Here is a 26,243-nt window from a genome sequence, read left to right as displayed (position 1 = left end):
AAGCAAGGACGGAAGTAGTTTTTTTTCTGGCCCTTTTATCGTCCCTTACCGGTTTAAGTATGTGGTGACGTGAGGCAAAAATAACAAAGCCAGAATGTAGCCAAACAGCGTATTTTCTTGACAGGCTATTTCATCTCAACAATATTTTTATAGCAACACTGCCACCTAGTGTAAAGTCAGAGAACATAAAGTGCCTCCAGACACCCATTTCACTAACGATCAGTCCAGCCGGTTAAGAAAGCTGGCTCTGTTGTATGTCTCTGGGTACCCGCCCACCATGCTGATGGCTAGGATTTCTGAAAGTTATTATTCTTCTTATTATTTTATCATAGTAACATTTTTTTGTTGTTGTGAAATACTAATGTTGAGTTGCTTATCAATGTTTGCAGAGGAGAGTCCTGCACATTTTTCAAAATTGATCATTGTGTAATGTTGCGAGACATGTCATGCGTTTTGTATTTTATGGACGACATATGTTTCTCTCGTGAAGTGACATCAGCTTTGTGGTGAGCGCCTCTATGAAGAGGAAAACACCCTAAAATCCCGAATATGTGGGTGATCATTCTATTATGTTCAGAGGTTGACGTGAGCATTAAGATGTCAACATAAATTTGGGTGACCATCGATCGCAGTTTTGAGACTGAAGGGCTTTAAAAGGACGAGGACGGAGGACGATTATTATATGAATAAGGACGGAGGGGGAATGACGGAAGGGTTAGCCAGGTCGCAGACGGAGGACGGACCGGCAAAATAGAGTAAAGTGCCCATCTCTGATTGTTTCATTGTTTGTCACTTAAAGGACTACAACTATTAGTCATTTTGTGAGCTCACCTTTACACTTTTGCAATGTGTTTTAGCATTAAGAAAGTCCATTATGCGGTTTGGTTAAATACGCAACATACCAAACAATATCACCAAAATAGACCTCACGTTCACCAGTCGCAACACCAGCAAAAGCAGCATTGTAGCACAAGATTTGAAAAGTGCAAATAAGGTGAGTTTCAAAGGTTTCAATTGTGGGCTCACATCAGTCGACAAGATGGGAGCGTCCATGCCAAGCCAATCTATTTAAAAAATGATATCGTAAAGGGGTTTCCATGGCAACAAGAGGTTCTTGTGATCAAATGTTGAGACTACGAACAAGAAGCATAGGCCCGTGATGGCATTTATGACTTCTTTAGGTCACATTTATGTTGTCTGACCGGATCAGCTCTAAGGTTCTGCCTCGAAAGCGTGCACTCTCGTGTTTTTTTTTTTTTGTCATCCAGCTGACTTTGGACCACCGCATCGTCTTCCTTGGAGGTAGTAACACAAGACCAAAACATCACCCCCGTCTGACTCACCAGGCCGTCGGTTCACCCTCTAAACATTTGTCTGTCTGTGCACCTTTGCTCGGCAATAAAAGCCACGCCGCCATCCCGAAGGACCGGCTGCCTTCTTCCTGCAGCGCGAGGCGACGGCTGCCGAGAGGCTCGGCGGGACAAAGGCGGACTGTGTTGGCTCATTTAGCCACGGAGGAGATTGTAAGCAGGGGAGGGCATCTGGACACTCATCTGGATTCTAGTTTCACGGTGGTCTTTCCTATTAGGGATACAAGGCAAAATGTGGACACACACGGGACAACTGTCCTGATGCGCCCTTAAAGCCATTAGCCAATGACAAAAATTACAAGGGAGTAACGCCTTGTCATCTTAGAACTCGTGGTGTCATCCAAATACTGTTAAGTGTCTTTATTTTGTAATATTTGTAGAGTTCAAATTCTATTTCAAAAGCAAACCAGTTGGGCCCGAAACTGAAGCAAATGAAAACTCTAATATTTTCTTCACCTCAGTAAAATCTTTACAGGCCGTTTTATGCTTGTGTTAGTCAGCGTTGACCGCCTGCTGCACGAGATCAATATTAGCGTTGCGCTTATTGAAGCGTAGACTCGCTGTTGGAACTCCGTCAAGACGCGACAGTGGTTCAGAGCAAGAGAGATTTATGACCAAATAGAACCTGGTGCGGCCCGGTGGTCCAGTGGTTAGCGCGTCGACCTCAGAGTGCTGAGGTCGTGGATTCAATCCCTGCTCCGGGCTCCCTGTGTGGAGTTTGCATGTTCTCCCCGGGCCTGCGTGGGTTTTCTGCGGGTACTCCGGTTTCCTCCCACATTCCAAAAATATGCATGGCAGGCTGATTGAACACTTGAAATTGTTCCTAGGTGTGAGTGTGAGCGCAAATGGTTGTTTGTCTCGGTGTGCCCTGCGATTGGCTGGCAACCGGTTCAGGGTGTCCCCCGCCTACTGCCGAAGACGGCTGGGATGGGCTCCAGCACCCCCCGCGCCCCTTGTGAGGATTAAGCGGATTGGAAAATGAATGAATGAATGAATAGAACCTGGTGGTTTTAATTGAACTAGTTGATCAGGGAGTTCGTAATGGGGTAGATGAAAATGCGTATTTCTCGAAGGTTTACATTCAGAAAAGGAGGGGGAAAAAAAATACGAGCGAGCGACTTCTGCAGAACACCTGCACCCCATGGAAAGGTTGGCCCGTGCCGAGATGGCGACGACATTGCTTCCCACAATAACATTCGGGAGGCGGTCAGACTGACGATTTGCATGACAGCACTTGTGGCTGACTCAAGCGGGTTTGAGATTGGCCAGGTGCAGGCAACAAAAGCAGCGCTGACGATGTGAAAAAAAAAAAAAAAAACAAGATTAAACACTGAAATACAGGCAGGAAAATCCGGTCATCTGTCTTTATAATTTACTTGGACAGAAAAATGTCACACACGAAGCAGTTTGAAGTGGAATGTGTGGTCTTGTCCATAGTTATAAGGCTACTTTACGGCTATATGGAAAATAATGTAAAAGGGATGGACGTGCCTTTTTAAATCTTGGATGAACTGATCTAAGTATGCCATGGTATCCCACAGGCAAAAACATTCAACGTTCACCTGTTGCGAGACCTTGTGCACTTGCACATCTATTTTGGACGAGAGCAGAGGGCGATATAAGGCTAAAACAACAAACCTCCAGAGATGGATGAAAACAAAGAATTAACCTGCTTGAATCTTATACCACAGGTAATAGAGGTACGCGTGTAGACTAGTGGAGACACATAGTAATGTCCTACGCAAATGCCGCACTGCAGCTTTCAAATGTTTTTAGAACTGATTTTTCTACCCCTGATTATATCCTCCTCCGCCCCACCTCGGGTCTGACCATTAGAGGTACAGTACTGAGGACGAAGCTGAGGCTCAGAGGAGAATCGAGCCTTTTCCATTGCTGGTCCCTACCTTTGGAATGACCTCCCGCTGATTGTGAGGCAAGCCTCCCTTCGTTGCCCCATTTTAAAACGAATCTTTATTCTTTGGCTTTTGATTCAGCATGAGACTTGATTTTTAGTTTTACATTTTTTGTGCTTTCTACACTCTTTGTTGTTAATTTATTCTTTGATTGTTGTTGTATGAAAGCGTTTTTGCTCCATGTACAGCACTTTGTATACAGCGGTGGTTGTTTTAAAGTGCTCTATAAATACAGCTGAGTTGAGTTGAGGTGAGTTGAGTTGACACTTGTGTCATTTTTTTCAGGAAATTTAAGCTCATGTGCATGTGGGTCTTGAAATGGAAATGATTAAAAAAAAGAAGAATTTCAAAATTGGATAGAGGGGAGGCATTTAGTGGGAATTGGGTACTTGGCCCTGCAGTGTAAATCTAGCCTAAGTGACACAAGTGGTACTAAACATTTTTCCATTGACTAATTTCCTCACCTACATGTCTGACTTTGCGTTTCATCAAAGATTTACAGTCATGTGAGAATTAAAAAAATAAATAAATAAAAAATCGATACCGCATAGATCTTTTTATGAAGCGTCCTGAGGCAGAGTCACGCCTCCTCCATTCCTTCTCGCTCACATATCAGTGGGCCTGCTGCACTTGGTTTAATATAAACTCGACGTTCCTTGGCACAGCGACAGTTTGAGAGTAGGGAGGAGCCTGCTGCAGTAGGTTCAGTTCAGGACAGACTGAAGGACAAAACAAGCAGGAAGGAGACGAAAGGTAAAGCCAGCAACAGGCGTGCTGCGAGGAAAAATAAAGACTATTAAATATATCGACTGCCTGAACAACAGTAAGTTCCGCAAAAGACTCATTACAAACCTCTCTTTACTGATATGCATGTTTAAAAAGAGAAAGAAACGATTGTTCCTATGAGTCTGCATAACACAGACGTAAACAAGACTGTGTCATCATGTCTTACCGAGCAAACTGTGGTCGGTCTGTCCGCAGATGTCGTTGTCGGCCGCTCGGAGGGTGCTTGCCGCCGCGTCGCATTCGAGCCATGACGGAGGAGGTTAGAACGTCTTTGCACTCACAAAAAAACAAAACAAAACCCTGTGACAGATTACAAATCAGAATTTAAAAACAATGTCCTCACCAGAGCGTCAACGGATTCTTTGGCTTTATTTATTCTGAAATAAGATGCAGCTGTTGAGAAGAATAAACACAGGAACTTCAGTATTATACGTTTTGTCACTTGCTGTCAAAGAAAATGAAGCACCATTGTTTTTTTTTTTGTTATGACATCTAAGAATGTTAAAAAAAAATGTTTGTGGCACATCTGCATTGCGACTCACCTGCATTAGCAATAATTAACCTTATATACAGCAAATGGAGAATGACACAAGTAGGATTTCTCAGTGTACAACACATTAGAGGTCACCTTGTAGCTGAGGATGAACTTTAAAGCCGGCAGTCAACATTCCTGTTCCTTACCAGTCATTCACACTGAATCCATCATGAAAAAAATGTCATTCATTCTCCCCACCTTTCCGCAGCGAGGACCTGGAAGATCCTGACCTTTGTGCTGGCCTTGCCCGGCGTGAGCGTGTGCATGGCCAATGCCTACATGAAAATGCAGGCGCACTCGCACGAGCAGCCGGAATTTGTGCCCTACGAACACCTCCGCATCCGCACCAAGGTGAGCGGCCCCTTGACACTCCCTCTGCATTATTTGTACGACATCGCTCTGAGATTTATCACAATACTCAGACATCACTTATCACTGTTGCCCAACAGAAATTCCCATGGGGCGATGGTAACCACTCACTGTTCCACAATGCTCACACCAACCCTTTGCCAGACGGTTACGAGAGCTCCCACCATTGAGGGGCCTTCCAGCCGCACAGTGATGCCTTGCACTGAAATAAAGATAAATAAAAATAAAGAAATCTTATGCACAAATGTAAGTGTCATCTCATGTTTGTTTTTTTTCAGCAAATCATTGCACCAGTATCTGGAGAGAGCACTTAAAGACACCCTTGCTTCAAGCAGTTGCGGGCTGACTAAACCAATTTAATGATTTAAAATTGTTAATTGCTTTTAAAATGAGCATTTACAATTGAATGGATTTTTAATATTTCCTACTTCCACAATTTGCGCTGATTTGTAAAACATTTACAACAATACAGTATTAGTTGCAATAAATGTGTGTATTTGTCATGGTTTTAATTTTTTTTTAAACATTTACTTATGTACAGTGTAAGACTTAACACCTACCTGCCTTTTACTTTTGTTTTAGACAATTCATAGTGATTGTAGAATGTAGCTTGTTGTACAGAAGACTTCCAAATGAACACATTGGCACAAAAAGACAGCTAACACATTCGTTGTCAGATTTTTTAAAACGGTTTCATACAGTGACTTAGTTACAAGCCAATTGTTTTTAACACTGTACAGATATCATACCAACAATAAAATGGCTCAAAAATAAAATTATATTAAACAATTTAAGAAAGGCTATATGTACAAAAATGTATGGGTAGTTCATGTTCACAACACTGTGCTAACATTAGCAACTAGCCCCGGTTAGCGTCTGAATGTTGCTTCGTGCGTCCCTACGAGACGTCATTGTTATTATATATAACATTCTTCACAAGAAAATTGTTTATATGCCACCAGAATTACCTAAACCACCGAAAGTGAGTTATCGGAATCTTTACGGTGCTTTTACTGAAGGGCGAATGTCTTACCTTGGGCGAGGCCAGTCACTTGCTTCCGACAGGTGAAGATGGCACAGACCACAGATATGCAACGCCACCTTATTTCAATTGCCTCTTTTATTCGTCTTTCAAATTTATTGGTTTCTGATGTGATGACTTTCCCCATCTCCCACTCCAGCGCAGATGGCACCTTCAACAGGGACTAGGCGGCTTACATTGCGTCAGTGCCGATTGAAATTATTAATGTTATATAGTTCGGCAAGTCAGCTTCCTTCGTATTGAATTACTCGTGCACAGGAATGAATGCATGTCCTTGGATATCTATGTACATAAAACAAGCAACATTGGATAGCATGTGTCGTAAATCTTTATATTTCAGTGGTATGAAGTTGATATCGCACAGGTGAAATCTCCATTTGATCTCTATGTACAAAATAAACAAGACATGACCCTGATTGTCCCAGTACTTCCAGGAAAACAGCTTGAAACAAAGGCAACCGAGACAGAACATGTCTCGTGAAAGAAACAACCAAACAAAATTGAACTAAGGACGATCCAAAAACAAAACGGAAGTACAGTACAGTTGATCATAGCCAATTATGATTCGGTGAGATGAGCTAGAATGCATCAACAGTGTCCCCATAAAATTTACCGACACCTTTGACTGCCCATTACTCATGGTTTTGTTTAAGGTGCAACAAATCCTAAATAATAATATGAACATACAATTAACTTATGGCAAAAGAAAATAAAGTAAAATTTCTAATATCTCAAAAAATTACATCGATGGATTGAGGTAGCGTTAAATTCCCCGCACATTCCCAAAAACTTCCCTCAAAATTTCAAAGAATCTTCAAGTTGCAACATCAGCGACTGTTGATGACAGCAGAAATAAGAAGACAATGTCTCACAACTTCAAATGAAACCTTTTGAAATTATGTCAAAACCTCTGGCATCAGCTATTAGCCGCCATCTTGTGGCATTTATGGCCAATTACAACCCTTTTTAGTGAGGCATCAATTGTGCATTTTTTGCTATTTACATCGAGGTGAGGCTCCAAGCTCAATTTTTGCAGTTGTGATGTTTTCTTTCATGTCATTCAATTATCTTAAATGCCCCCCCCCCCCCCCTCCGCCTGTATCTAAGACAATAAACACCTAAAGCAAACTAATGGCCAGTCAAAGAACAGGTCAATTTTTGGGTACACCTTGAACATGTGTGAAAAAAAGAAAGCAGTCTCCCAAAAGTAAAACAAAACAAAACATGCATACAGGTTTTCCGATGGTTCTCAGCTTAGCACGTCTGCAGCCAGACTGAGAAGATCCTGCTTGAGCGTGTCAACGCAGTCGGCCTGCCCGGCAGCCTCTCGCAGGCAGACGGCTGCCTCGCGGCCTGAGAAGCACGGCCGCCGCCCCGCCTCCCGACAGCCCAGCAGCAGCGTCAGGCAGGCCCGACGCAGCGCTGGGTAATTGTGGCGCTGCGCGAAGCAGTACATCTGCGGCACAAGGGCAGCCGGGACCCCTCTCGTACCTTTTTCTGGTTCTTCCTCCAGGGGTTCGAGGGAGTCCGGAAGTTCTGCTTTGAAGAGCTGAGCTGAGCTTTTCATTTTCAACTCTGCCGCCTCCTTTTCTGCGCAGGGTTTCAAACTTTTAATTTGACAAACAGCATCAACTTTCCTTGCTGGGATGTTTTTACTCTCTCTTTTGTTTAAGAAAGTTGTTTTCACACTCTTCTCTAACAGAGTCTCGATTTGCAGTTGAACGCACGTCAGGTCCAGTTCGGATGTCCTGCTGGCCAGCTGCTCCTCGGTGGTGTCTTGGTCTCCTCCTGAGGGGCTTGCCGCAGTCATTTCAGACAGGAGACAAGCCACGCAGAGCCCCTCCAGTTCTCTCTGAAGCTCCGTGGCCAGGAATCTGCACGCTCCCGTCATGGTCTCCCCTAACGGAGATTTCGGGAAGGACGGCTCATCCGACTGGCAGCAAGCCAGCCCCTCGAGTATCAACGAGTCCAAAAACTGGCACTCCTCAGTCTGGTTCGATGCTGCCAGCCGGCATCCGTGCAGGTGGTGCAACACCGGGACCAACATGCCTTCAGTCACGTCTTTAATGCGGATGGCTTGTCCGGATTTGGCTTCCCCAAAGCCACCTTTTAGCAAAGCCCTGAAGTACTCTGAGCCCGACCCGGCGACGGCCTCTTTGTTGGCTGGGACCTCGGCCCCATCATCCAGAACCAGCAGGAGGTCAAAGTCGGATGAGGCGTATGTGCAGATGTGAGCTTGGCGAGGCTTCTTAGCTGGAGGTGGAGCCATTGAGTCAGCTTGACAAAGTTTAATCAGGCGTCCGGCATCAGGTCGCAATTTGATGTTGGATACGAGTGGAGACAAGCATCCAATCAGGAGGGAGAAGTAGAGCGAGTGGAGCGAGGCGTCCGGCCAGGTGGAAAGCAGACGTCTACAATCGGCGGTGTGGGCGTCCGTGTCGTCAAGGCAACCAAGAGGTTGCAAGGCCAAGAGGAGGCTGCCGGAGTCCAGGAGGAGTTTCCTCAACAGAAACTTGTTGCTGTCGGAAAAAGGTATGACAATTACTGTGGGATCTTGACTGACTAGGTTAATTAATTCAAAGGTTCAACGATGTTTGGGAGAAAAAAAAAGTACAAGAATTCTGATAACCGTTTCATCGAATAGAATAAATTTCGGGTCCCTTCATGATGGCGTGTTTGGCACGGCCATCCAGAACTGGAAAAACTACGTCATTGTTTCAGGGATTGAATTGTGTTAGGGCTCCCTCTAGTGGACAAAGTCTGCAAAGACATTATTCTGCAGGACGCTTCACAGTGTTTACCAATTTTGTGACAAAATTTAGTGATGCACCTCACATTTGATTTTACTGAACCATTATTTGATTGTATTCAGTTTAATTTATATTCTTTAACTGAATTTAATGTATTCCGTGAATTGAAGACATTGCAAATTATTTGTCCGTTCTACTCTTTTACTTATTTTATACTGTATCTGTTATAGTTCTGATGTATTGGCATCATATTTAAATAGATTTTTTTAAAAGAAAGTATAGTACGTCAGTTTAAGTAGTGTTTTTTTTTTTTCAGATGACATTTTTGCTTCTCAACAAAGACGGTTACATTCACATATTCAGTTCGTCAAACTGACCCAGGAGCATTATTGCTGTCCCCGAGAGAGAGCAAAACAAGACATTTATTGTGTTTGTCTCCCTGGCGATCCAGCGGAGAGACACGAAGCTTCAGGACATAGGAAAGTGACCTGGTAACGGCTGTTTTTAGCAGTTCCAAGAGGACTCACCTGCTGATTAAAGGCAGAGACAGCGCACAGTTCACTCGGTCCGACTCGGAGCCCGACAGCATGACGTGTGCGAGGACCCCCGCGCCGAACGCCGACTCGCACTGGACGTGCAGATTGTTGAGGAGGGTCACACCTGAAGAAAAAAAAATTTTTGAGTCGAAGAATAACAAAAAAATATGTCAAAAATAAATCAACTACTTTTAAGTGTAACGCTCCATATTCTTGATTTGCATGTCTCCTAACAGGCATTTTTCAAACTTTGAAAATCAAGCTGACAAGTCAACATCTTACCGAGCTGTTTGACCTTGGCTCCGACCCGTTCTTGCTGCCGCCTGGCCCCGCCGTCCCTCTGACAGAGGTGGTGGTGAATGAGCGCCACAGCCCCGGTGCGCAGGAGCGCCCGGAGGCAGCTGGGGTTGCAGGTGAGACGGCACAGCAGGCGGAAACAGCGGCTGCTGGGGTCCTGGTGCTGGCTGAGGTAGCACAGCAAGCCCCGCACAGTGCCTGAGGTGACCAGGAAGGGGCTGGGGTCGGCGGCGTGGGAGAAGCGCGACAGTAGCAGTAGGACAGGTGACTCAGGCGTCCAGGGTTCAGGGTGGTACGGGTGCTGGTAAGCGAAGCGGCGCGGCACGGACGGAGGCGCGTCCACGGTGAGCTTCGCTACAGAGGAAAGTGCCGAGCATGCCCGCTGCCGCCTTCTTTGCGGCGATGAGAACTTGGAAGGGGAGCCCGGGTGGGTGGCTTTCAAAGAGGGGGACACGGCGGGGGAGCTGCAGGGCGGTGGATCGCCGGCTTTCCACAGCGCCGACGAGGAGTTTGGAGCATCTTTCTTGGCGGTAGCAGCATTGAGAGGGGAGCAGGTTTTCAGTGGGGCCGGGCAATCAGGGTTTGGGGAGCTTTGAGGGGGCGACACCGCCCAGTCCCCGTCGGTGCTGCTTGAGGAGTCCAGCAGGTCTTCTTCGCAGGAGATCATCCCCTCGGCCAGCAGCCACGACCTGGACGCAACGACACCAGAGAAATTAAATGTAAATAGTTTCATCATAATGAAACATATAGTTTTCATTTTTAAAATATTGGTAATTATTTTAATTGCAACTATTCTAATAAGGACATTTTAAAAATGTGTACTTTAAAACAATTTAATTTTTATTCTTTATTATTGACAATGAACTGAACAATAATAAATCAACCATTACCTTCATAAATGTTAGGTGTGTGTTAAATGTCTTGATTTTTTTTTTTTACTTAGATACCATCACTTCACACATTACATGTATGTCAAAGTTTATGTGAATACATATAGATTTAGTTTTTAAATGTGTATTACATAACTAATGTAATGACAACTAACTGAGCCATTTATTTAAACGTGCTTGTAAAATAGTTTCAAGGTGAAATAATTATTTTGCATTTTATTTGTACTGTGCTTAAATAATTAAACATTATAAACGTTAAATGTGAATGTAAAACTATTTATTTTAACAGATAATGAAGACATGATTAAATGTTTAACATATAAATCATTTTAATTGACACAATTTTAAAATTGTTTTTGTGGAATACTTTGAAAAATGATTCTCCATTTTTAAAAACATGTAAAATGATGAATTTACAAACATATTTAAAACCAAATGCAAGGAAGTGCATTTTAATTTTCAACTAAAATTAGTTTTAAAAAAAAAACTATTAAATAGAAAAAAAAGTCTAAATTAACCGGAAAAAAAAAAAGAATTTAAAAATAAATAAATAAACAAATTAAAAAAAAAAAATTGCACTTGCTGTACCTGAGACTCAAAAAGCTTGATGAGCCTTGTTCCCTGCCACCCTCCTCCTTCTTGCAGCCCTCAAAAGGCGCAAAGTCGAAGGAATCCAAGCACGACGGCGACAGGAGCTCGCCGTGAGACGACCCTGACAAGCCGCCGCCACCCGCGTCCGCCTTCTCACCCGCGGTCAGCGCCACCAGCCGAGCCACCAGCAGGGGGACCAGCCCCAACTCCTGCAGCTGTTCCACGGCCGATTCGTCGAAGACAAAGTCCACGCAGGCCAGGATGACGAGACGGGCCAGCGGATGACTTGGGTGCGCCGCCAGAAAGCCCACCAGTGCCTCCAGCCCGCCGCTCTCCTTCACTTTGGCACGGTTAACCGCCTCCTTGCAGCACAGGCACAGCGCCTTGAGGAAGACTCCTGACTTGTAGGGCTCCTTTTTCGCCTCGGCTGTGAACTTGGGGATGACCCCCAGGGAGCCCACCAAGGGACGCAAGCATCCTTGGGAGCACAGGTTGGCCAGGGTCTTCAGCGCCAGCTCTTCATACGGCTTCCCGGCCTCTCCGGATGCCATGACGCTCAGCTGGGCTGCCACACCGGAGCGGGACACCTCCCTGGCGCATTCAGGGCCACAGCCTCGGGTGAGCTCGTGGAGGGTCCTGAGGGCCGCCCGCCGTAGGCCTTGGGGGTACTCCGGGGCCATGAGGGGGGTGAGGGCGGACAGGGCGCCCTGGGTGAGAAGAGAAAGGCGGTTCGCCGGCGTGTCCGAGAGGTAGAGGAGTGCCCGTGAAGCCGACTGGGCGCACTCTAGCTTGGGGCAGGGATCATTGGGCGGGGCGGCGGTGGGTGAGGAATGGGCGGAAGACATAGACAAGCACAGGAGAAGGAGAGGTACGCCCCCTGCGCAGGAAAAATGACAAGGTAGCGATCAAAACTATTTCTTACTCTTCAAGAGCGACAACTGCGTCTCGCATTTTACATTTCAGTGAGTGGCCAGATTGTACCCAGCAACAAGTGAGCTAGCCATAGCCAGGAAAAGCAATGTGATCAATCTACAGAGTTAAAATGTATTTATCCTTATTAAATACGGTTTTTTTTCTTAATTTATTGTTTTATTCAACAAACATCTCTGCGTAACTAAAATGTATTATTTTATTTTTTTAATAAATAAAATAATAATTTGTTTATGTTTGTTGTAGATTATCCTGCTATGCGGACAAGCTTAATAGTTAAGTTCAAACTTCTTTAAATACCCGACATAACTGAAGCACATCATTACGAAACTGTGCTAGCTTAATGCTAACACCCAATTCCAAAACACCATCGACGGGCTATTGAAACTAGCATCAATGCGGATTTTTTATTGCGATATCTGACATGTTTGATTGACTCTTAACGTGAAATCAATTTCTAACTTGCAACTTACAAAGGACACAGGGACTCACCGGCCAAGTGGATGAGCGCCGAGCTCTCCGAGTCCATGGCCAGATTCCCTAAAGCCCGCGCAGCTCGGTTCTGGATGGTCTCCTGGGCCACGTTCCTCTTCATCACATCCACTGAGGTAACGACATTTGTCAAGATGCTGTCAAGTGCGTACATTACACGCGCTGGTGCTGATTTGCGCCACAAAAACATTTCATCAAAATGTCTAAAAGGGAAACTCACCAACAATATTTATTCCATCAAGCTTGCAAACCTATGTTGGAAATTCATAAAAATTTAATGTGTGAAAGAAAGATACGGCTGAAAGAAAAAGAATGTGAACCCTTTGGAATTACTGGTACTTCTGCATAAACTGGCACTCTCCAGTGTAACATTTTTATGACATGTTCAATGAAAAACAAGCAAACGTAATATCAATTCATACATTATCCGAGTCGCTTTTCCGAGCCGCTTATCCTCACGACGGTCGCGGGTGTGCTGGAGACTATCCCAGCTGTCCTCATGCAGCAGGCAGGGTAGTACACCCTGAACTGGCTACCAGACAATTGCAGGCCTCATACAGACAAACAACCATTCATACTCACAGTTACACCGAGGGACAATTCAGAGTGTTCCATTTACCTACTATGCCGTTTTTTTTTTTTTTTTTTTTAATGTGGGAGCAAAACCCACAGAGGCACAGGAGAGATCATACAAACTCCGCACAGGAAGCCCTTGGTGCTTTGCATTGTTGGTTAGCATTGGGCTAAACTGAGTTTTCTAAGGCCAGGTTTATGGCTGTTTTAAATACACATTTGACAGTAAAGTTGAATAAAGACTTGAAGCCTCTTTGTTGAAGAAATTTGGGTTACTGTTGATTATTGTTGTGAAGTGAGTTAAGATCACAGCTACCGTACAACACTCACATCATTTGCTTGCAAGTCAGAGCAAAAATAAATAAATAATTGTGATCATCATCATCATCATCGACCCAACGACAGCTCATATCTTGAAAAACTCGAGTCACACACATCATAACTCAACACTGTACTGAAAACATATTTTTAATGATTAGGTATTTTCGTACCTGTATAGTGTGCAGCTCTATTTCAGAACACATTCTTATGACCAATTTATATAGAAATCCTAACAAAGGGTTCACAAACCTTTTTCTTGCAACTGTATAAATAATTGTAGTGTGAGTGCTTCCTTTCGCTCACCTCCTTGCGTGTCTCCAGCTCAGTGCAGCAGTTGGCGAGGATGCTGAGAGCCAGGTCCAAAGTCTTCCTGGAACACTTGTGGTGGCCGAGCAGGTCCAGCAAGGGACGCAGACCCCCCTGTTTCCGGAAGCGGGTGATGCCGGCCTTGTCGCCCTTTATGTGCTGTGTTCGGATGGCGACCAACGCTCGCCACTGGGAGAATCTGGACCTCTTGTCCAGTTCAGCCCCTGAGTCAGGTGGGGGCTTGCTCAGGTGGGTCAGGCACCAGGTCAAGGAGGACTCTGGCGCAGATGGAGATCCTTCCCTGCTGGAAGGGGCTCGAGATAGCTTTCGACCACTTTGCATGGGTAAAGCAGTCATGATTCCTTTCACAAGTTGCCTTCCAGCTCACTAGTCTTTAACTTTTGTTTTTATAATTTATTTATATGCACGTTATTCCACTGGATGAATGTTTTTAAAAGCATCTCGTTGACTTTTTAACTTCACTGATGCCCTGACTTCATGCATTGAGTATTAAAAAAACAAAACTAAACAAACGCGCTCACACGATCAGAAAATTACAAGTTCCGGAAGGGGGAAACAAATGTTTGTACAACCTGATGCCGCGGTTACTCATGGGAAATGAAGTTCCGGCTGCTTCCCCTCCACACCCCGCAAAACAGGCTTATGTCGTGTCGAAGGCCAGCCAATCGTTTTTCCGGCTCCCTGACGAATTTTTGTCCAATGTAACATATTTTTACACACCGAGTGACGCGGCAAAGCTATGATTACTCGCTGCTGTGCCGCAACCGACCAAATAGTTTGTGTGACACAAAATGCAATCGCCTGTGTTAGCCGCTAACGCCATCTTTAGCCAACAAGAAAACAGGGGCGCTCTGGGAAAGAAGCAGGGAGCCTGGAGGAGGACTCGGTTTAATATATGCTGGGAGTTGTAGTCCAAAATTGACGCCGAGTCGCTTTCTCTTGTACATTTCCCGTTCGAGAAAACTACAACCCAAGTGACAGTATGAGCACAATACGGTACGTGGCCTTTTGGGATTGTAGTTTTATTGACGAGCATGACACGATTATATTCCATTTAATGTGGGATAAAATACACTACATTTCCCAGAGCCGTCAAGTATTTTGACATAAACACCGATTGTCCAACGCGAGGACGATTTGAGAAGTTGTTAATCTCCGCGATTGTGACATCGCATTCACCGAAATGGTTATGATTTAGCAACAATGTGGAAATTATTGTAACAATAGTCATCCAAAGGACGGAAATGGGGGAGAAGGAAACGGCGGTGTCTACGGTGGATGCTGAAGAAACTAAAGCGGGTTGGTATTTGTTGTTGTTGAGAGTTAATCGAGGCATCGATGAGGATGGGGTGGGCCCCACGATAAATGGATGAGTCGGCAGTCGGCAAAAAAAAAAAACCACTGGAAATGAAATGAAAGGATTCGTATTTTTTTAATAAATACACATTTATTAAAAATGAGTTTTGGTCAGGATCCCCACCCCAATTTAGAATTGTATTTCTCCTGATCAGTAAGAAGCTTTTAAACATTTTCTCCAATGAGGTGGCCTGGGCATCTGTTTAAGATCCCTCCTGACAGCCTCCCCATTGAGCTGTTCCAGTCATGTGGCACTGGTGGAAGACCCAGGACATGCTGAAGGCCTGGGAATGCTTTGGGATGCAACCGGAAGAGTGCGACGAAGTGGCTGGGGAGAGGGAAGTCAAACTAATTTTAAACATTCTTGCCCCTTCTAGAGTTCATATGGACCCTCCAGGCCACGTGGCACCTGGTCAACACTCGTCTGGAAATGGACCTGGCTTTTGAGAAGCCCGTGTGTAAGAAGAAGAAACTTTGGGAGACGGTGGCCGAGAGGGTCAACGCCCGCCTAAGGGAGGAGGCACAGGAAGCGTCCGACGTGGTCGTCAAGGCTCACGAATGTGACCTGAAGTGGAGGAACATGCTCACAACCTACAGGAAGAATGCAGAGCGGGCTAAGAGGCAGGGGGAGGCCGCTGTTCACTGGGAGTTTTTTAGGGCCATGCACCACGTTTTGGGTCAAGAAGTGCAGGCCGGGCAGGGCGCCAAGATGGGCGGGACCAAGGCTAGCAGTAAGAGGTTCACGCCTATTCTGCCGTCACCTCCCCCCGCGGTGCCCTCGACATTGTGCGGACCGAGGCCGCCGCAGGATGTCCTGCAGCTGTACATGGAGCTGCAGGAGAGGAAGTTGAACATGTGGGCCCAGCAGAAGGCACTAGAGGAGCGGAAGATTGAGGCCATCAACAACCTGGCCCACGCCATCGCCAGCCTGGCGCAGAAGGACAAAGAAAGGCGATAAACGGACAGATGGACTCACGTGGATATCTTACTGTAGACATCAGGATAACACACAAAATGACTATTTTGTCTTTAAAAAAAAAGAAAAAAAACGAATTTATCTCATTGTACTTTGTATTACGACTTAAAAAAGGGACAACTTTATTCTCATAGTATAACATCACTACCGATGTTAGAATCATTAAATATTTCCAACATCATTTTAAACAGCATGGCGGGGTTGTCTAAACATGCCCAGTCCACGATAGACTCCACCTCTTGCCACAAATTCAGTTGGGATAAACTCCAGATGTCATTTATATGTTAAGCAAATAATCAGTAAAATAACAGTCACTTGTTCAACGTAACTGTGGCAACACTCATTATTCAAATGTTGTTTTTCACCAGTATGACTGCAAATAAAAAGGCCTTGAAGCCCCAGGAACCAAATGCACTGCATGCCACATTTTCCCCTTCAACTTCACATCTCTTTCGAGACCAATTAAAGCAACATTACTTCCTGCTTCCTGTGGGAGTGGACCGGTGCCCTTTCCTCGGTTGTCTAGCAAAAAGAACCACAGCTGCCCATCCATTTAGCAATCATCACATCCTGTTTACGACTTCCGCTGAGTGAAAGGCCAAATTGCTGAGTCAGTGTTGTTATGACTCAACGAGGGTATTGATTGGAAGTGGAGGGAAGTCATCAAGTACAAATACTTTCAAACTGTCCCTGGAGCTGAGTTTTCAGGTTACCCGAGTTTACAGTGTGCAAACTTTACTGTCTGCACTCAAGTACCGAGTGTGAGCACTTTTACAAACACACAGGGCCACATCTGGCCAGCACGCAGACAAAAGTGTGAAGATGCATATGACCCAGGCCGGCTGATTATTCACGATCAGCCGAATAAGTCAGCATGTGGCTGCCTTTGGGGAAGGAGCAGGGGGAAGCTTGGCTCTTTTCAGAAAAATGACTTGCGGTTGGAGAAGTACACTCAGTTTTGCTGAGCAGGACAAAAAACACAAGAAAAACAGAGTTGGGAGAAGTACTCAGACTTTGGATTTTATCAATCTCAGCTTTATTTACCAACATAGACAAGTAAGACACAATGAGCACAAACAAGTTGCAAATGTACAGATATGACATGAGATTAATAAGAAAAGAGATATTTACAAAAAAAAAAAGCATCATACAAGGGGCAGCAATGTCACCAGATCTGAGACTGGTATGCTATTGCACTTAAATAAGATTCCTCAAACCCTCCAGAAAGAAACCAGCAGTGTCTTTGTCTGTACGATAAAAATAACACAAAAAAAAAAAAACTGCATCAGACTTTCCAGGCAGGTTCCAACTGACTGAAAATCATCACCCTGGTTCCAACATCCTGGCATGTGTCCAGGACAGGAAGTGCTTTTCTTGATCCCGAGTGACCCCCACATGCCTCTCGGGCTGGAAACAGCCTCCTCGCGTTCCAACTAGTGCAATTGTAATTCCAGGTAGGGAGAGAAGATCGGTCTTACTCGGCCAAATATGTCTTCAGATAGCAAGCGTTGGTTAATATCAAAGCTCAATTTCTTTTAAGGCTGTGTCAGGAATCACTTGTCCATCCACTTTATAGCGACCTGTGCAGGGGGGTTGACTATTTTGTAGCGCTGTTCAAATGTGTGGTGAGTGCCACAATTTTATGGTTCAACATTTGTAAATTCCCTATTCAGGTTTGTCTCGAAACCGATCCTCCATTATTCACGGCAAAACTCACCTGTTACTGTTAGTGCTTTTGTGAGGCCAAAGCCATGTCTAAAAAATATATATATATTTTTGCGCCATTTTTGGGCCAATCGTGTATGTTAACATGGGGGGAGAAGCTTCCCATCGCACTTTTTTCGCCAAAATGCTAAAAGCTACAATGCTAATCACCAAATGAAGGCCAGACCTACCCTACCCATAAAGTGATTAGTCGGGTATGATCGAATAATTCTCGACACAGCCCAAGACTGAAAGGTAAACTACAACAAAGATTAGGGTCTTATCTTTAAAGATATCATCCCACTGTGATGATCTGCTTCCTTCATTTTATCCCTAAAAGGAGATTATCCGGCATCAAATTAACAATCGCCATCTAAAGTAACGGATTAGAGCACATCATGCCACACAATCAGACTTTTTACCTGAGCTAGGTCAGACAGTTGGAGGAAAAATGACTGTTAAAATGTTTTAAGGCGGAAGAGAAATGCCTCAAAGCTTGATTTGAAGATCGATTTTGAATCTTGTCGAGTCTGGAAAAAGAAACAATTTCTTTAATTTTGTCATATATATTTTTTGTCATGTTAGCGTGTCTAAAGAGTTTTAGGAAAATCCTTCTGGGAGCGGATAAAAACAGAGAAGGCGTTGGACTCCAGGTGGATTCCTTTAAAAAGGAAAACATTTGTGACACCAGTTCTGGAACCATTGTTTACACACCTTGTAAATCTCAAGTGAAAAGTCAATTTTCAACAAATATAGACTGCAAAAAACTTAGATAAATAATTTTTAAAAAAAGAAAGAGTCATATTAACAAGATCTGATGTTAAAATAAAGTATTGGTGTCCTGGATCCCACTTTAGCCAGACAGTGCTCAAGATGCCAAAAGGAATGAAGCCAAGACGAGCGCTTCCAAATAAAGCAAAGCCTTGAAGAGGCCTGTACATTCATTGCATGTCGCGCAAACCACATCAGCGCCGCAATAAAACACACACACACACACACACACACACACACACACACACACACACACACACACACACACACACACACACACACACATTCGCAGCACATAAATCAGGTCAAGGAACTCCACAAGTCTGTCGGATGTCGTCGTCTTTGGACGCAAGATGGAAACGCAAGGATAAGCGCAACCTTTTGGGGCTTCATCCACCATTTTAGCATGACGATAGAATAGAATGTATTACCTCAAATACATACGTATACTATAGTTCAAAAACGTTCTCTTTTATCAATGTATTTTTGCAATCACTGTTTAGTAGTTTAAATCGAATAAAGCAGTTTTAGTTCCCAGGGACAATGAACTTTTTACATTATATAGAGATTATCTAACTTTTTAACAGAGAAAAATACAACCAATTTTGCAAAAACAACAAAAATATGATTTACGTAGAAAATATACCTAGAAAATTGAAAAGATAACTTTTTCAATCTAGAAAGCATCCAGCTTTTTATATATATATCTACATATAAAAAGAAAAACATTCCAGCTTTTTTTTTCTTGGAATTTTTTTTTTCAAGATTGCTTTATAAGAAATTTTGAGCTTTTTAGAATTTTATAAATCAAACAGTCTAAAAAAAAAAAAAAAAAAAAACTTTTATCTCGAAAAAAGATTCAGAGACTCGTATGACATTAAAAAAAACAACTTACCGGTACATTCAACTTAAAAAAAATACGATCTCGAGAAATAAAACTAAATTCCAACATTTTTTCTTGTAAATGATAGACATTATGAATAAAAACAACTATCGAGAAAAGTTATGACTTATTCACGATTTCAACTGATCACAATTTTGGTTAACGAGATTAGTCTTTTTTTTTTCTTCAATTTTATTGAAAAACTAACATTCATTCATTCTCCAAACCACTTATCCTATTACTGTAAACATTTTATTTTGTATTCCAGTAATCTAAATACCTAAATTATTTTCAGAGTATTTTTTTTAAAAAGTGTAATTTAATATGAAGGAATACAAAAGAGCCCCAGCAAATTCATATCAATCTTTATTGTATTTAGAAATTCACGCAACAATTCAGTTTTGTTTTCTTTTTTTTTTTTCAGCATTTACAACATGGACGAACAAGATGGAGACGAGCTAAATGTCTTGCCTTCCCCCGGCACTACACGGGATGGGCTCCAACGAGCGGGAAGGAGGGCACAGAGATACGTAAAGTGCTTTTATCAACAGTTTTTTTTTTTAATAGAAAAAAAAAAGGATGAAAAGGTTATGTTGGAGTTAGCAATGAGGCGGACATGACCGTGTGGAGGACACGCGTCGCAGAGGTGACAGCTCGATGGAGAGGAAGAGAGTGACAGGGGAGAGGGTGGGGGGTGGTGGCTATCTTTCAAAAATAAAAAATTGTGTTCAAATGGAAGAGGAAAGAAAAAAAAAACAAAAAACAAAGAGGAGAAAGGTCTCTTAACCCAGGATGAGGCTGGACTTGCCACCAGGTGGGTTTCTTCGGCTGCCAGCGGAAGAGTTGGCACTTCCCGACGGGGTGGAGGGCTGTGGCGCCTCCTGCTCCTCCTGCTCTGTCTCTCCGTTGTCGGGACACCCTGTCAAGAGAGAAAACCGATGCGGTCACAACCAAAACACCCGTCGCAGGAAGGAAGTATTTGTACTTTATGATTTTACATCTGTGTTTTGAACCGAAACCGTTCTCGGAATCCACATCATATCAAAACATCAGGACCATGCTTGACCAATCGGAAGCATTTGCAGAAAATAAAATGGCATGCATCATCACTCTTGCCTTCTGGCTGCCCTTCTCATTGAGCAACATTGTTATAATTTAAGGGGACACTTGACCTTTAAAAAAAACAAAAACAAAAACAAACCCACCATAACAACCACAAAAAGGGAAGTCCACAAGCGCTCTATAAAGAAATCGTTTGGCATTCCAAGAGATGAATGTTGATACATGAAAAGTCTGGCGAATGTCAAGCTACTCACCATTGTTGGCTTGTTCTTGGTCATTCTCCTCCTGTCATGAAAACATGAGAAAACATGAAGTAAGAAAGCAAACTTGGCCGGCTGAACCAAAGTGACCCATTTAACTGCGGCCTGTTGATCCAGACTTGGGACAACACCCTGTCATCATGTCACATAATTGTGGACAGATGAAGCCATGGCCTTTCAACTTGGGGAGTGTAAAAAAATAAATAAATAAATGAACAAAAAGAGTAAACAGAAGCAAAAGTACAAACAGGGTCGCCTTCGACAGTCAACTTGGATTTCATTCGGTTCTCATCCTAATCAGAAGCAGTACTTGTGCTTCCAGTACACATGCGTGGATGTTTTTTGAGGTTTTTTTAAAGTACTTTTTTAGCCAATTAGATCTCAGCCTCTCCTTGTTGCCATGTCAGTGTAATCTGCCCAGGACCTTCAAAATAAAGAGTGCTGGCCAATGTAGCATAACTACATTGGGAATCAGATTTCTAATTCATCCTTACAGGGCCAGGGCACTGGTCCTCAAGATGTCACAATTTTTCCATCCTTTGATTGGTTGAGTAGCACGACCCCTGATTTTTTTTTTTTTTTTTTTAAATCATATCCAGAACAATAAAGTGTTACGGAAATAACAAGGTAGCGTTCAGCCATGTCCGCAGCAAAATTTGGACAATCTGTAACAGTTGGGAGCTCTGGAAGTATGCTGACGTGAGTTGAGGGAGCTTCATTTAGACAAAAGTAGTGCTTTGCTACCACCTTGTGCCATCTGAAGGCAATTCTAAAACTTTTGTGGGGTTGTCACCTATTTGAGGCAGGACTCAGTCCCAGAATGGAAAAAAAAATGAAAATGGTTTTGACACCCCGGAGTCAAGGTGGCGCACCCTGCAACTAACTGGTACATGGAGGGCCATTATTTGAGGTTCAGTCCCTAACATTTGTAACATTCAACGCCAAAGGCCAATTGGATTAGATCCTATCCAAAGAACAGAGCCGCCCTTCCCTCGCTGCAGTTTTCCCTGAGCTGTCACATCACATCCGTGGCACCGCTGATTTGGAGAGACAACGGCAGGGCACGGGTGTCGTTACCTCTTGTCTTTGGTTCCACACCAAAGCGGCTCCAGAGTTGTGGATGGTGGTGAGCTCTGGCTGAGGGTTCTTGGGGAACAGAATAGGCTGCTGGCACCGTCTCAGTGGGGCTGAAGGCTCCCCGCACAGGGTCCCCGGGGCGGCATCGGTGGCACCTGGAAAGTGAACCGGCAAGTTTTCAAACAAAAAAGGCCGTGCGCGTTTTGGTGGTTTTCACAATGCAACATTTGAGGAAGTTCCCCCCCACCAAGTGCTAAATGATGTTCCAAGAGATGGGATTGGAAGTGTTCGGAGAAGACAAACAAAGAAAAGTAATCTATAGGTCCGATCATTTTGGAGAAATCAGCAAGTGCATCAACGCCACGTTTTAAATTTGACTCCCGCGTAACATTGTGGTGTTTTAAAGCTTTGAAAGAAAAAAAACAAAACAAAAAAACAAGCTGGTCAAGCTACCAGACAATTGTCACAGTGCCCTGAAATGACTCGCAGAGACGCAAGGAAATTCAGAGTTGAAGAGAGTTTATCTAAGACAGGGCACGACTCCTCCTTTTGACTTGGCTCAAGTAAGCCCTTCGACAACATCACCCCGAAGCACAAAAAGAGCATTGCTGAATAGACGAGATGTTACAAAGTTTGGTTTCCGGCATATCACAAAATGTTTACATCCGTTCTGCCCGTGGCCTCTCGTTCTCACCACGATAACCGCCGCCATGCCTACGCGCAGCGATGTCAGTTTGCAAGTGCCTTTCGGAAATAGTTAAAGATGTCAAACCAGACATCGAGAAGTAATCCATTTGCCTCATGTCTGCCCAGTATGAAGTGCTGCATTTGGCAAACGGCAACCTTGGGTAAACCCGGCTGCTGAGTGGATCCATCGATTTTTTTTCCTCTTCGGGAGCCATCGGGTTTGCGCCTGTTTTTTGGCATACACAAACTGTTGTAGATCATACCCAAAGCGTCTTATATTTAATCCAAATGTATGTTTTTGGCTATCGGATGACACACGGATTAGACAGGAAACAGCTGAGACAGATGACCCGTGGTGATTCAGGCTTTTGAGCAGATGTCCTCCAATATGGAGCCTAATGCAATTAGTCACCCCCCCCAGACCCGGACGCTGTACACCCGGACGCTGTAAACCACGAGTGAGGCGACCTATATGCAGAAAAGTTTTTTTTGTTTTTTTTTTTTAATATATTTCATGAAAGCCAGTTGAACAGCCACCAGTTTCTGTTTTCGATTATATTTTTTTCTCCCTCCCGTTGCACCGCCTCTCTCAAACCCAAGATTTATGGAAACGCGACGTCCATAAGCCATACATACACAATTGACCCCCAAAAGGCAGTGACTCAGCGAATGCTACGGAACCGCTCCAGGGCAGTCGACCCGAAAGCCAGCACAGAGTGTCTTTGTCACATTGGGAACAATGGATGTGAAAGAATCAGAGGAGTGGCCGGCCACTCTGGTTAATGGAGTGAAGAGCTTCCGCGTCGGCCCCCTCCACAACAACGGTTCCTTCATTACCGGCACCGTGTCTTGCAGCATTCTCCGGAAGGTGCAGCGCAAACATCAAATGGGAAGAAGAGGAAATGAATCCATTAAAAAGAAAACCAAACGCATCATTATGACAGCGATGGATGTCTTTTGACTTCAACTTCTAGATTCCCCTTTGGATGCATTAGGTCAAGTGTTTATCACACGCAAGCTTGAAGCTTAGAGAAAACATCGACATCATAAAATACTGTAAATGCTGATGATATGACAGGTTCGTGCCTTTGAGACTTGAATGAGTAAACATCATTTTCTTATTTCAAATATACGCCGCCTTTTAGAGCCGCCAATTGGAGCCTCGTGATTAGATGAGAACATGCAAGACGAATCAACTTGGTTCGATTTGAGCAGCCGATTAAAAATGACTTGCAGTTGACTTTGCCATGTTGACTTTAGATGTGACTAATCAGCAAGGTTGACGCCCTGGTTGCTATGTTGAATTCCAACCGAAGAAAGAAACCCCCAATCTTGCTGCTGTAGACTCCAAATTTCCCCAGTGTGGGACAAATAAATGTTATCTTATCTTATCTTATAACCGCAACTGTAAGTAGAACCTTAATAATAATGCCGAAAAGTATCCAGTACTCTCAAAAAGTTTGGGGAAACTTTTCCCAGCTTAACTTATTAACAACTACCAATCAAGTGATGTGTGTTTATTGGGCCGATATCCCCTTGAATACACCTGAAAGTGTACTTAAAAAAATTAATTGGGCATAATTTTTTTTTACACAAGATTGAACAGGCCGTATGCATTACTAACTACAAGTTTCATTCTAATATGAACCCATCCATCCATTTTCCGATCCGCTTAATCCTCACAAGGGTCGAGGAGGGTGCTGGAGCCTATCCCAGCCGTCTTCGGGCAGTAGGCGGGGGACACCCTGAACGGTTGCCAGCCAATCGCAGGGCACACAAAAGCGAAAAACCATCCACGCTCACGTAGGGACAATTTAGAGTGTTCCATTAACCTGCCATGCATGTTTTTAGAATGTGGGAGGAAACAGGAGTACCCGGAGAAAACCCACGCAGGCCCAAGGAGAACATGCAAACTCCGCACAGGGAGACCGGAGCTGGAATTGAACCCGGTACCTCTGCACTGTGAGGTCGACGCGCTAACCACTGGACCTCCGGGCCGCCCCCAATATGAATCACGAAACTTAATTTGAGCTTCCGCAAACTGGTCAATATTCCAATACTTTTTGCACAACTGAAAACATCTTGATCTCATTGTCAGGCGGCGACTTGGTGGCAAGATGTCAAAACGAGAACAGCATCATGAAAATGTAGACTTGAATGCCAATTGCAATTCCACCAAGAAATTTCAACTGCTTCGCTCCTCGTTAGAGAAGAGCAAGTTTTGCAAAACACACTCGGTGTGTCTTGTGCTGATGAATTTCATGAAGACATTTTCATTCCAATTTTAAGTCATCATGGCATTATGGAATATTTATACTCTGTCTTGGCATATCGTCAAATATAAACACTTGTGCTCAGTCTAAAAAAAAAAAAGTGGCATTGGCGCATCCTTACCAACATCCCACACTTTTTTTTTTTTGGTGTGGTGTGTAATGCAACTGGATGTCCCGTATGTCTCCACTTCTGAGGCTCATGAAGGTTGCCGAGAATGTGCGTCCCGAGGACATTTGCCTCAGCTGAGCAGCTGCTCCCAACAGCTGGTCTAAAGTTAGCAACCGTCAACAAACAAGTCACTCACACCGCTTCGGAAGGCAAGCTACTACGTGCATCACCACCAACATTCAAGTGCTTCGTAGCCAGGGGCGTGTTGAAGCCTTCTTGTGCGCCACAGTCCGCCAGGTTTGCGTGTTTATTTTGGAAACATACCGTGTCGCGCACACACTGTACTTTGGAGGGAACAGACTACAATTGCTTGGTGTTCTTCGAAAGCCAAGTGCGTCTTCAAGTCCTTAAACAAAATGGAACCCATGTGAGCCCCGACAGGAATTTACGCACGAAGAAAAGCCAACACAAACACCTTCCAAACAAATAAACATCTCCCACTTGTTCTTGTCGAAAGGAAGTAGTACAGGAAGGCTGGCCTGAACTTGGCCTTCACCCTTGCCAAACAATGTCAGCAGGAAGAAGTCGATTGTCACTGTCGGACGGAAACCTCGTACGTCCAAATATGGTCAATTTGAGGTTTTCCCACAAATCGAGGTACAGTCATACCTCGGTTGTCGACCATAATCCGTTCCAGAAGGCTGTTCGAAAACCGATTTGTTCGAAAACCGAAACCACGCTTAAAAAAAACAAACAAACAATTTATTGAAGAGGAAGCGTCACTACCTCGTGTAAGGAAGGCGAGAGGAGTCAAGTGGTGCATTCAAGTGCGCTCAGTTTGGTTGAGAACCGATTTTCGGTCGTAATCCGAGGCATAAAAAACTCGAAATTTTTGGTTGAGAACAGAGACGTTCGAAAACCGAGGTTTGACGGTATACTACTGGTCTATCCTCACCTCGTCTGCTTTTTTCAAGGGATTATCAACCGATGTGGAGGACTGAAAAGAGCTTGAGCACAAATCTTAAAAGTCTCTTCAGTGCTCAACTGTCGGTGACTTCTTGTAAAAACCTCCTCAGTACACCTGATTAATATTTCGCGAGAGGAGTCGAGTGGCGCATTTAAGTGCACTCAGTTTGGTCGAGAACCGATTTTCGGTCGTAATCCGAGGCATAAAAAACTTGAAATTTTTGGTTGAGAACAGAGACGTTCGAAAACCGAGGTTTGACTGTATACTATTGGTCTATCCTCACCTCGTCTGCGTTTTTTAAGGGATTATCAACCGATGTAGAGGACTGAAAAGAGCTTGAGCACAAATCTTAAAAGTCTCTTCAGTGCTCAACTGTCGGTGACTTCTTGGAAAAAC

At 44.0% G+C, this 26,243-nt stretch overlaps 4 protein-coding genes across 6 annotated transcripts in view; 2 read left to right on the top strand and 2 right to left on the bottom strand.

Annotated features, from left to right (window-relative positions):
- The first annotated feature begins 3,978 nt into the window (after window positions 1-3,978).
- Window positions 3,979-5,223, top strand: cox6a2 (cytochrome c oxidase subunit 6A2). Of its 2 annotated transcripts, none has more exons than XM_019889741.1 (4): window positions 3,979-4,106; window positions 4,265-4,328; window positions 4,813-4,955; window positions 5,054-5,223. In XM_019889741.1, the coding sequence occupies exons 2-4, from the start codon at window positions 4,265-4,267 to the stop codon at window positions 5,141-5,143; spliced, it is 297 nt and encodes a 98-aa protein (XP_019745300.1). In that variant the 5' UTR covers window positions 3,979-4,106; the 3' UTR covers window positions 5,144-5,223. The 2 variants fall into 2 exon arrangements, with proteins under 2 accessions (XP_019745300.1, XP_019745302.1); XM_019889743.1 differs by having other exon boundaries at window positions 3,991-4,106; window positions 4,240-4,328.
- Window positions 5,224-6,325: 1,102 nt separating this feature from the next.
- On the bottom strand, window positions 6,326-14,563 carry armc5 (armadillo repeat containing 5). 2 transcript variants are annotated; one of them, XM_019889787.1, is made up of 7 exons: window positions 13,699-14,563; window positions 12,722-12,752; window positions 12,502-12,612; window positions 11,077-11,956; window positions 9,584-10,287; window positions 9,293-9,425; window positions 6,326-8,534 (listed from the first exon to the last, which is right to left on the bottom strand). In XM_019889787.1, exons 1-7 carry the CDS (start codon window positions 14,056-14,058, stop codon window positions 7,265-7,267), a joined length of 3,489 nt encoding a protein of 1,162 aa, XP_019745346.1. In that variant the 5' UTR covers window positions 14,059-14,563; the 3' UTR covers window positions 6,326-7,264. The 2 variants fall into 2 exon arrangements, with proteins under 2 accessions (XP_019745346.1, XP_019745347.1); XM_019889788.1 differs by lacking the exon at window positions 12,722-12,752 and having other exon boundaries at window positions 13,699-13,777.
- A 242-nt stretch (window positions 14,564-14,805) lies between these two features.
- Window positions 14,806-16,537, top strand: LOC109527725 (uncharacterized). Its single transcript, XM_019889789.1, has 2 exons — window positions 14,806-15,021; window positions 15,456-16,537. Exons 1-2 carry the CDS (start codon window positions 14,967-14,969, stop codon window positions 16,034-16,036), a joined length of 636 nt encoding a protein of 211 aa, XP_019745348.1. The 5' UTR covers window positions 14,806-14,966; the 3' UTR covers window positions 16,037-16,537.
- Window positions 16,538-19,761: 3,224 nt separating this feature from the next.
- Window positions 19,762-26,243, bottom strand: part of jpt1 (Jupiter microtubule associated homolog 1) — a 10,487-nt gene continuing 4,005 nt past the window's right edge. Inside the window, exons 3-5 of the mRNA XM_019889784.1 lie at window positions 21,812-21,966; window positions 20,729-20,759; window positions 19,762-20,331 (exon numbers count right to left, since the gene is read on the bottom strand). Coding sequence (XP_019745343.1) covers window positions 20,195-20,331; window positions 20,729-20,759; window positions 21,812-21,966 — 323 coding nt within the window. The 3' untranslated portion in view covers window positions 19,762-20,194. The remainder of the gene's footprint in view (window positions 20,332-20,728; window positions 20,760-21,811; window positions 21,967-26,243) is intronic.

Source organism: Hippocampus comes, unplaced genomic scaffold, assembly GCF_001891065.2.
Source record: "Hippocampus comes isolate QL1 unplaced genomic scaffold, H_comes_QL1_v1.1 scaffold326, whole genome shotgun sequence".
In the NCBI taxonomy this organism is placed as follows: domain Eukaryota; kingdom Metazoa; phylum Chordata; class Actinopteri; order Syngnathiformes; family Syngnathidae; genus Hippocampus; species Hippocampus comes.
Note: the sequence above shows the minus strand (reverse complement) of the source record. Positions and strands in the feature narration are given on the sequence as shown.

What these genes read in the sequence shown, in the direction of transcription:
- LOC109527725 (XM_019889789.1), top strand. Translation starts at nt 14,967, where the DNA reads ATGGGGGAGAAGGAAACGGCGGTGTCTACGGTGGATGCTGAAGAAACT. An exon ending in TGCTGAAGAAACTAAAGCGG is followed by an intron (nt 15,022 to 15,455) that starts GTTGGTATTTGT and finishes TGCCCCTTCTAG; the next exon opens with AGTTCATATGGACCCTCCAG.
- cox6a2 (XM_019889741.1), top strand. Translation starts at nt 4,265, where the DNA reads ATGTCGTTGTCGGCCGCTCGGAGGGTGCTTGCCGCCGCGTCGCATTCG. An exon ending in TTCGAGCCATGACGGAGGAG is followed by an intron (nt 4,329 to 4,812) that starts GTTAGAACGTCT and finishes ACCTTTCCGCAG; the next exon opens with CGAGGACCTGGAAGATCCTG. An exon ending in ACCTCCGCATCCGCACCAAG is followed by an intron (nt 4,956 to 5,053) that starts GTGAGCGGCCCC and finishes GTTGCCCAACAG; the next exon opens with AAATTCCCATGGGGCGATGG.
- armc5 (XM_019889787.1), bottom strand. Translation starts at nt 14,058, where the DNA reads ATGACTGCTTTACCCATGCAAAGTGGTCGAAAGCTATCTCGAGCCCCT. An exon ending in AGCTGGAGACACGCAAGGAG is followed by an intron (nt 12,753 to 13,698) that starts GTGAGCGAAAGG and finishes TTTCCAACATAG; the next exon opens with GTTTGCAAGCTTGATGGAAT. An exon ending in TGATGGAATAAATATTGTTG is followed by an intron (nt 12,613 to 12,721) that starts GTGAGTTTCCCT and finishes TCGTTACCTCAG; the next exon opens with TGGATGTGATGAAGAGGAAC.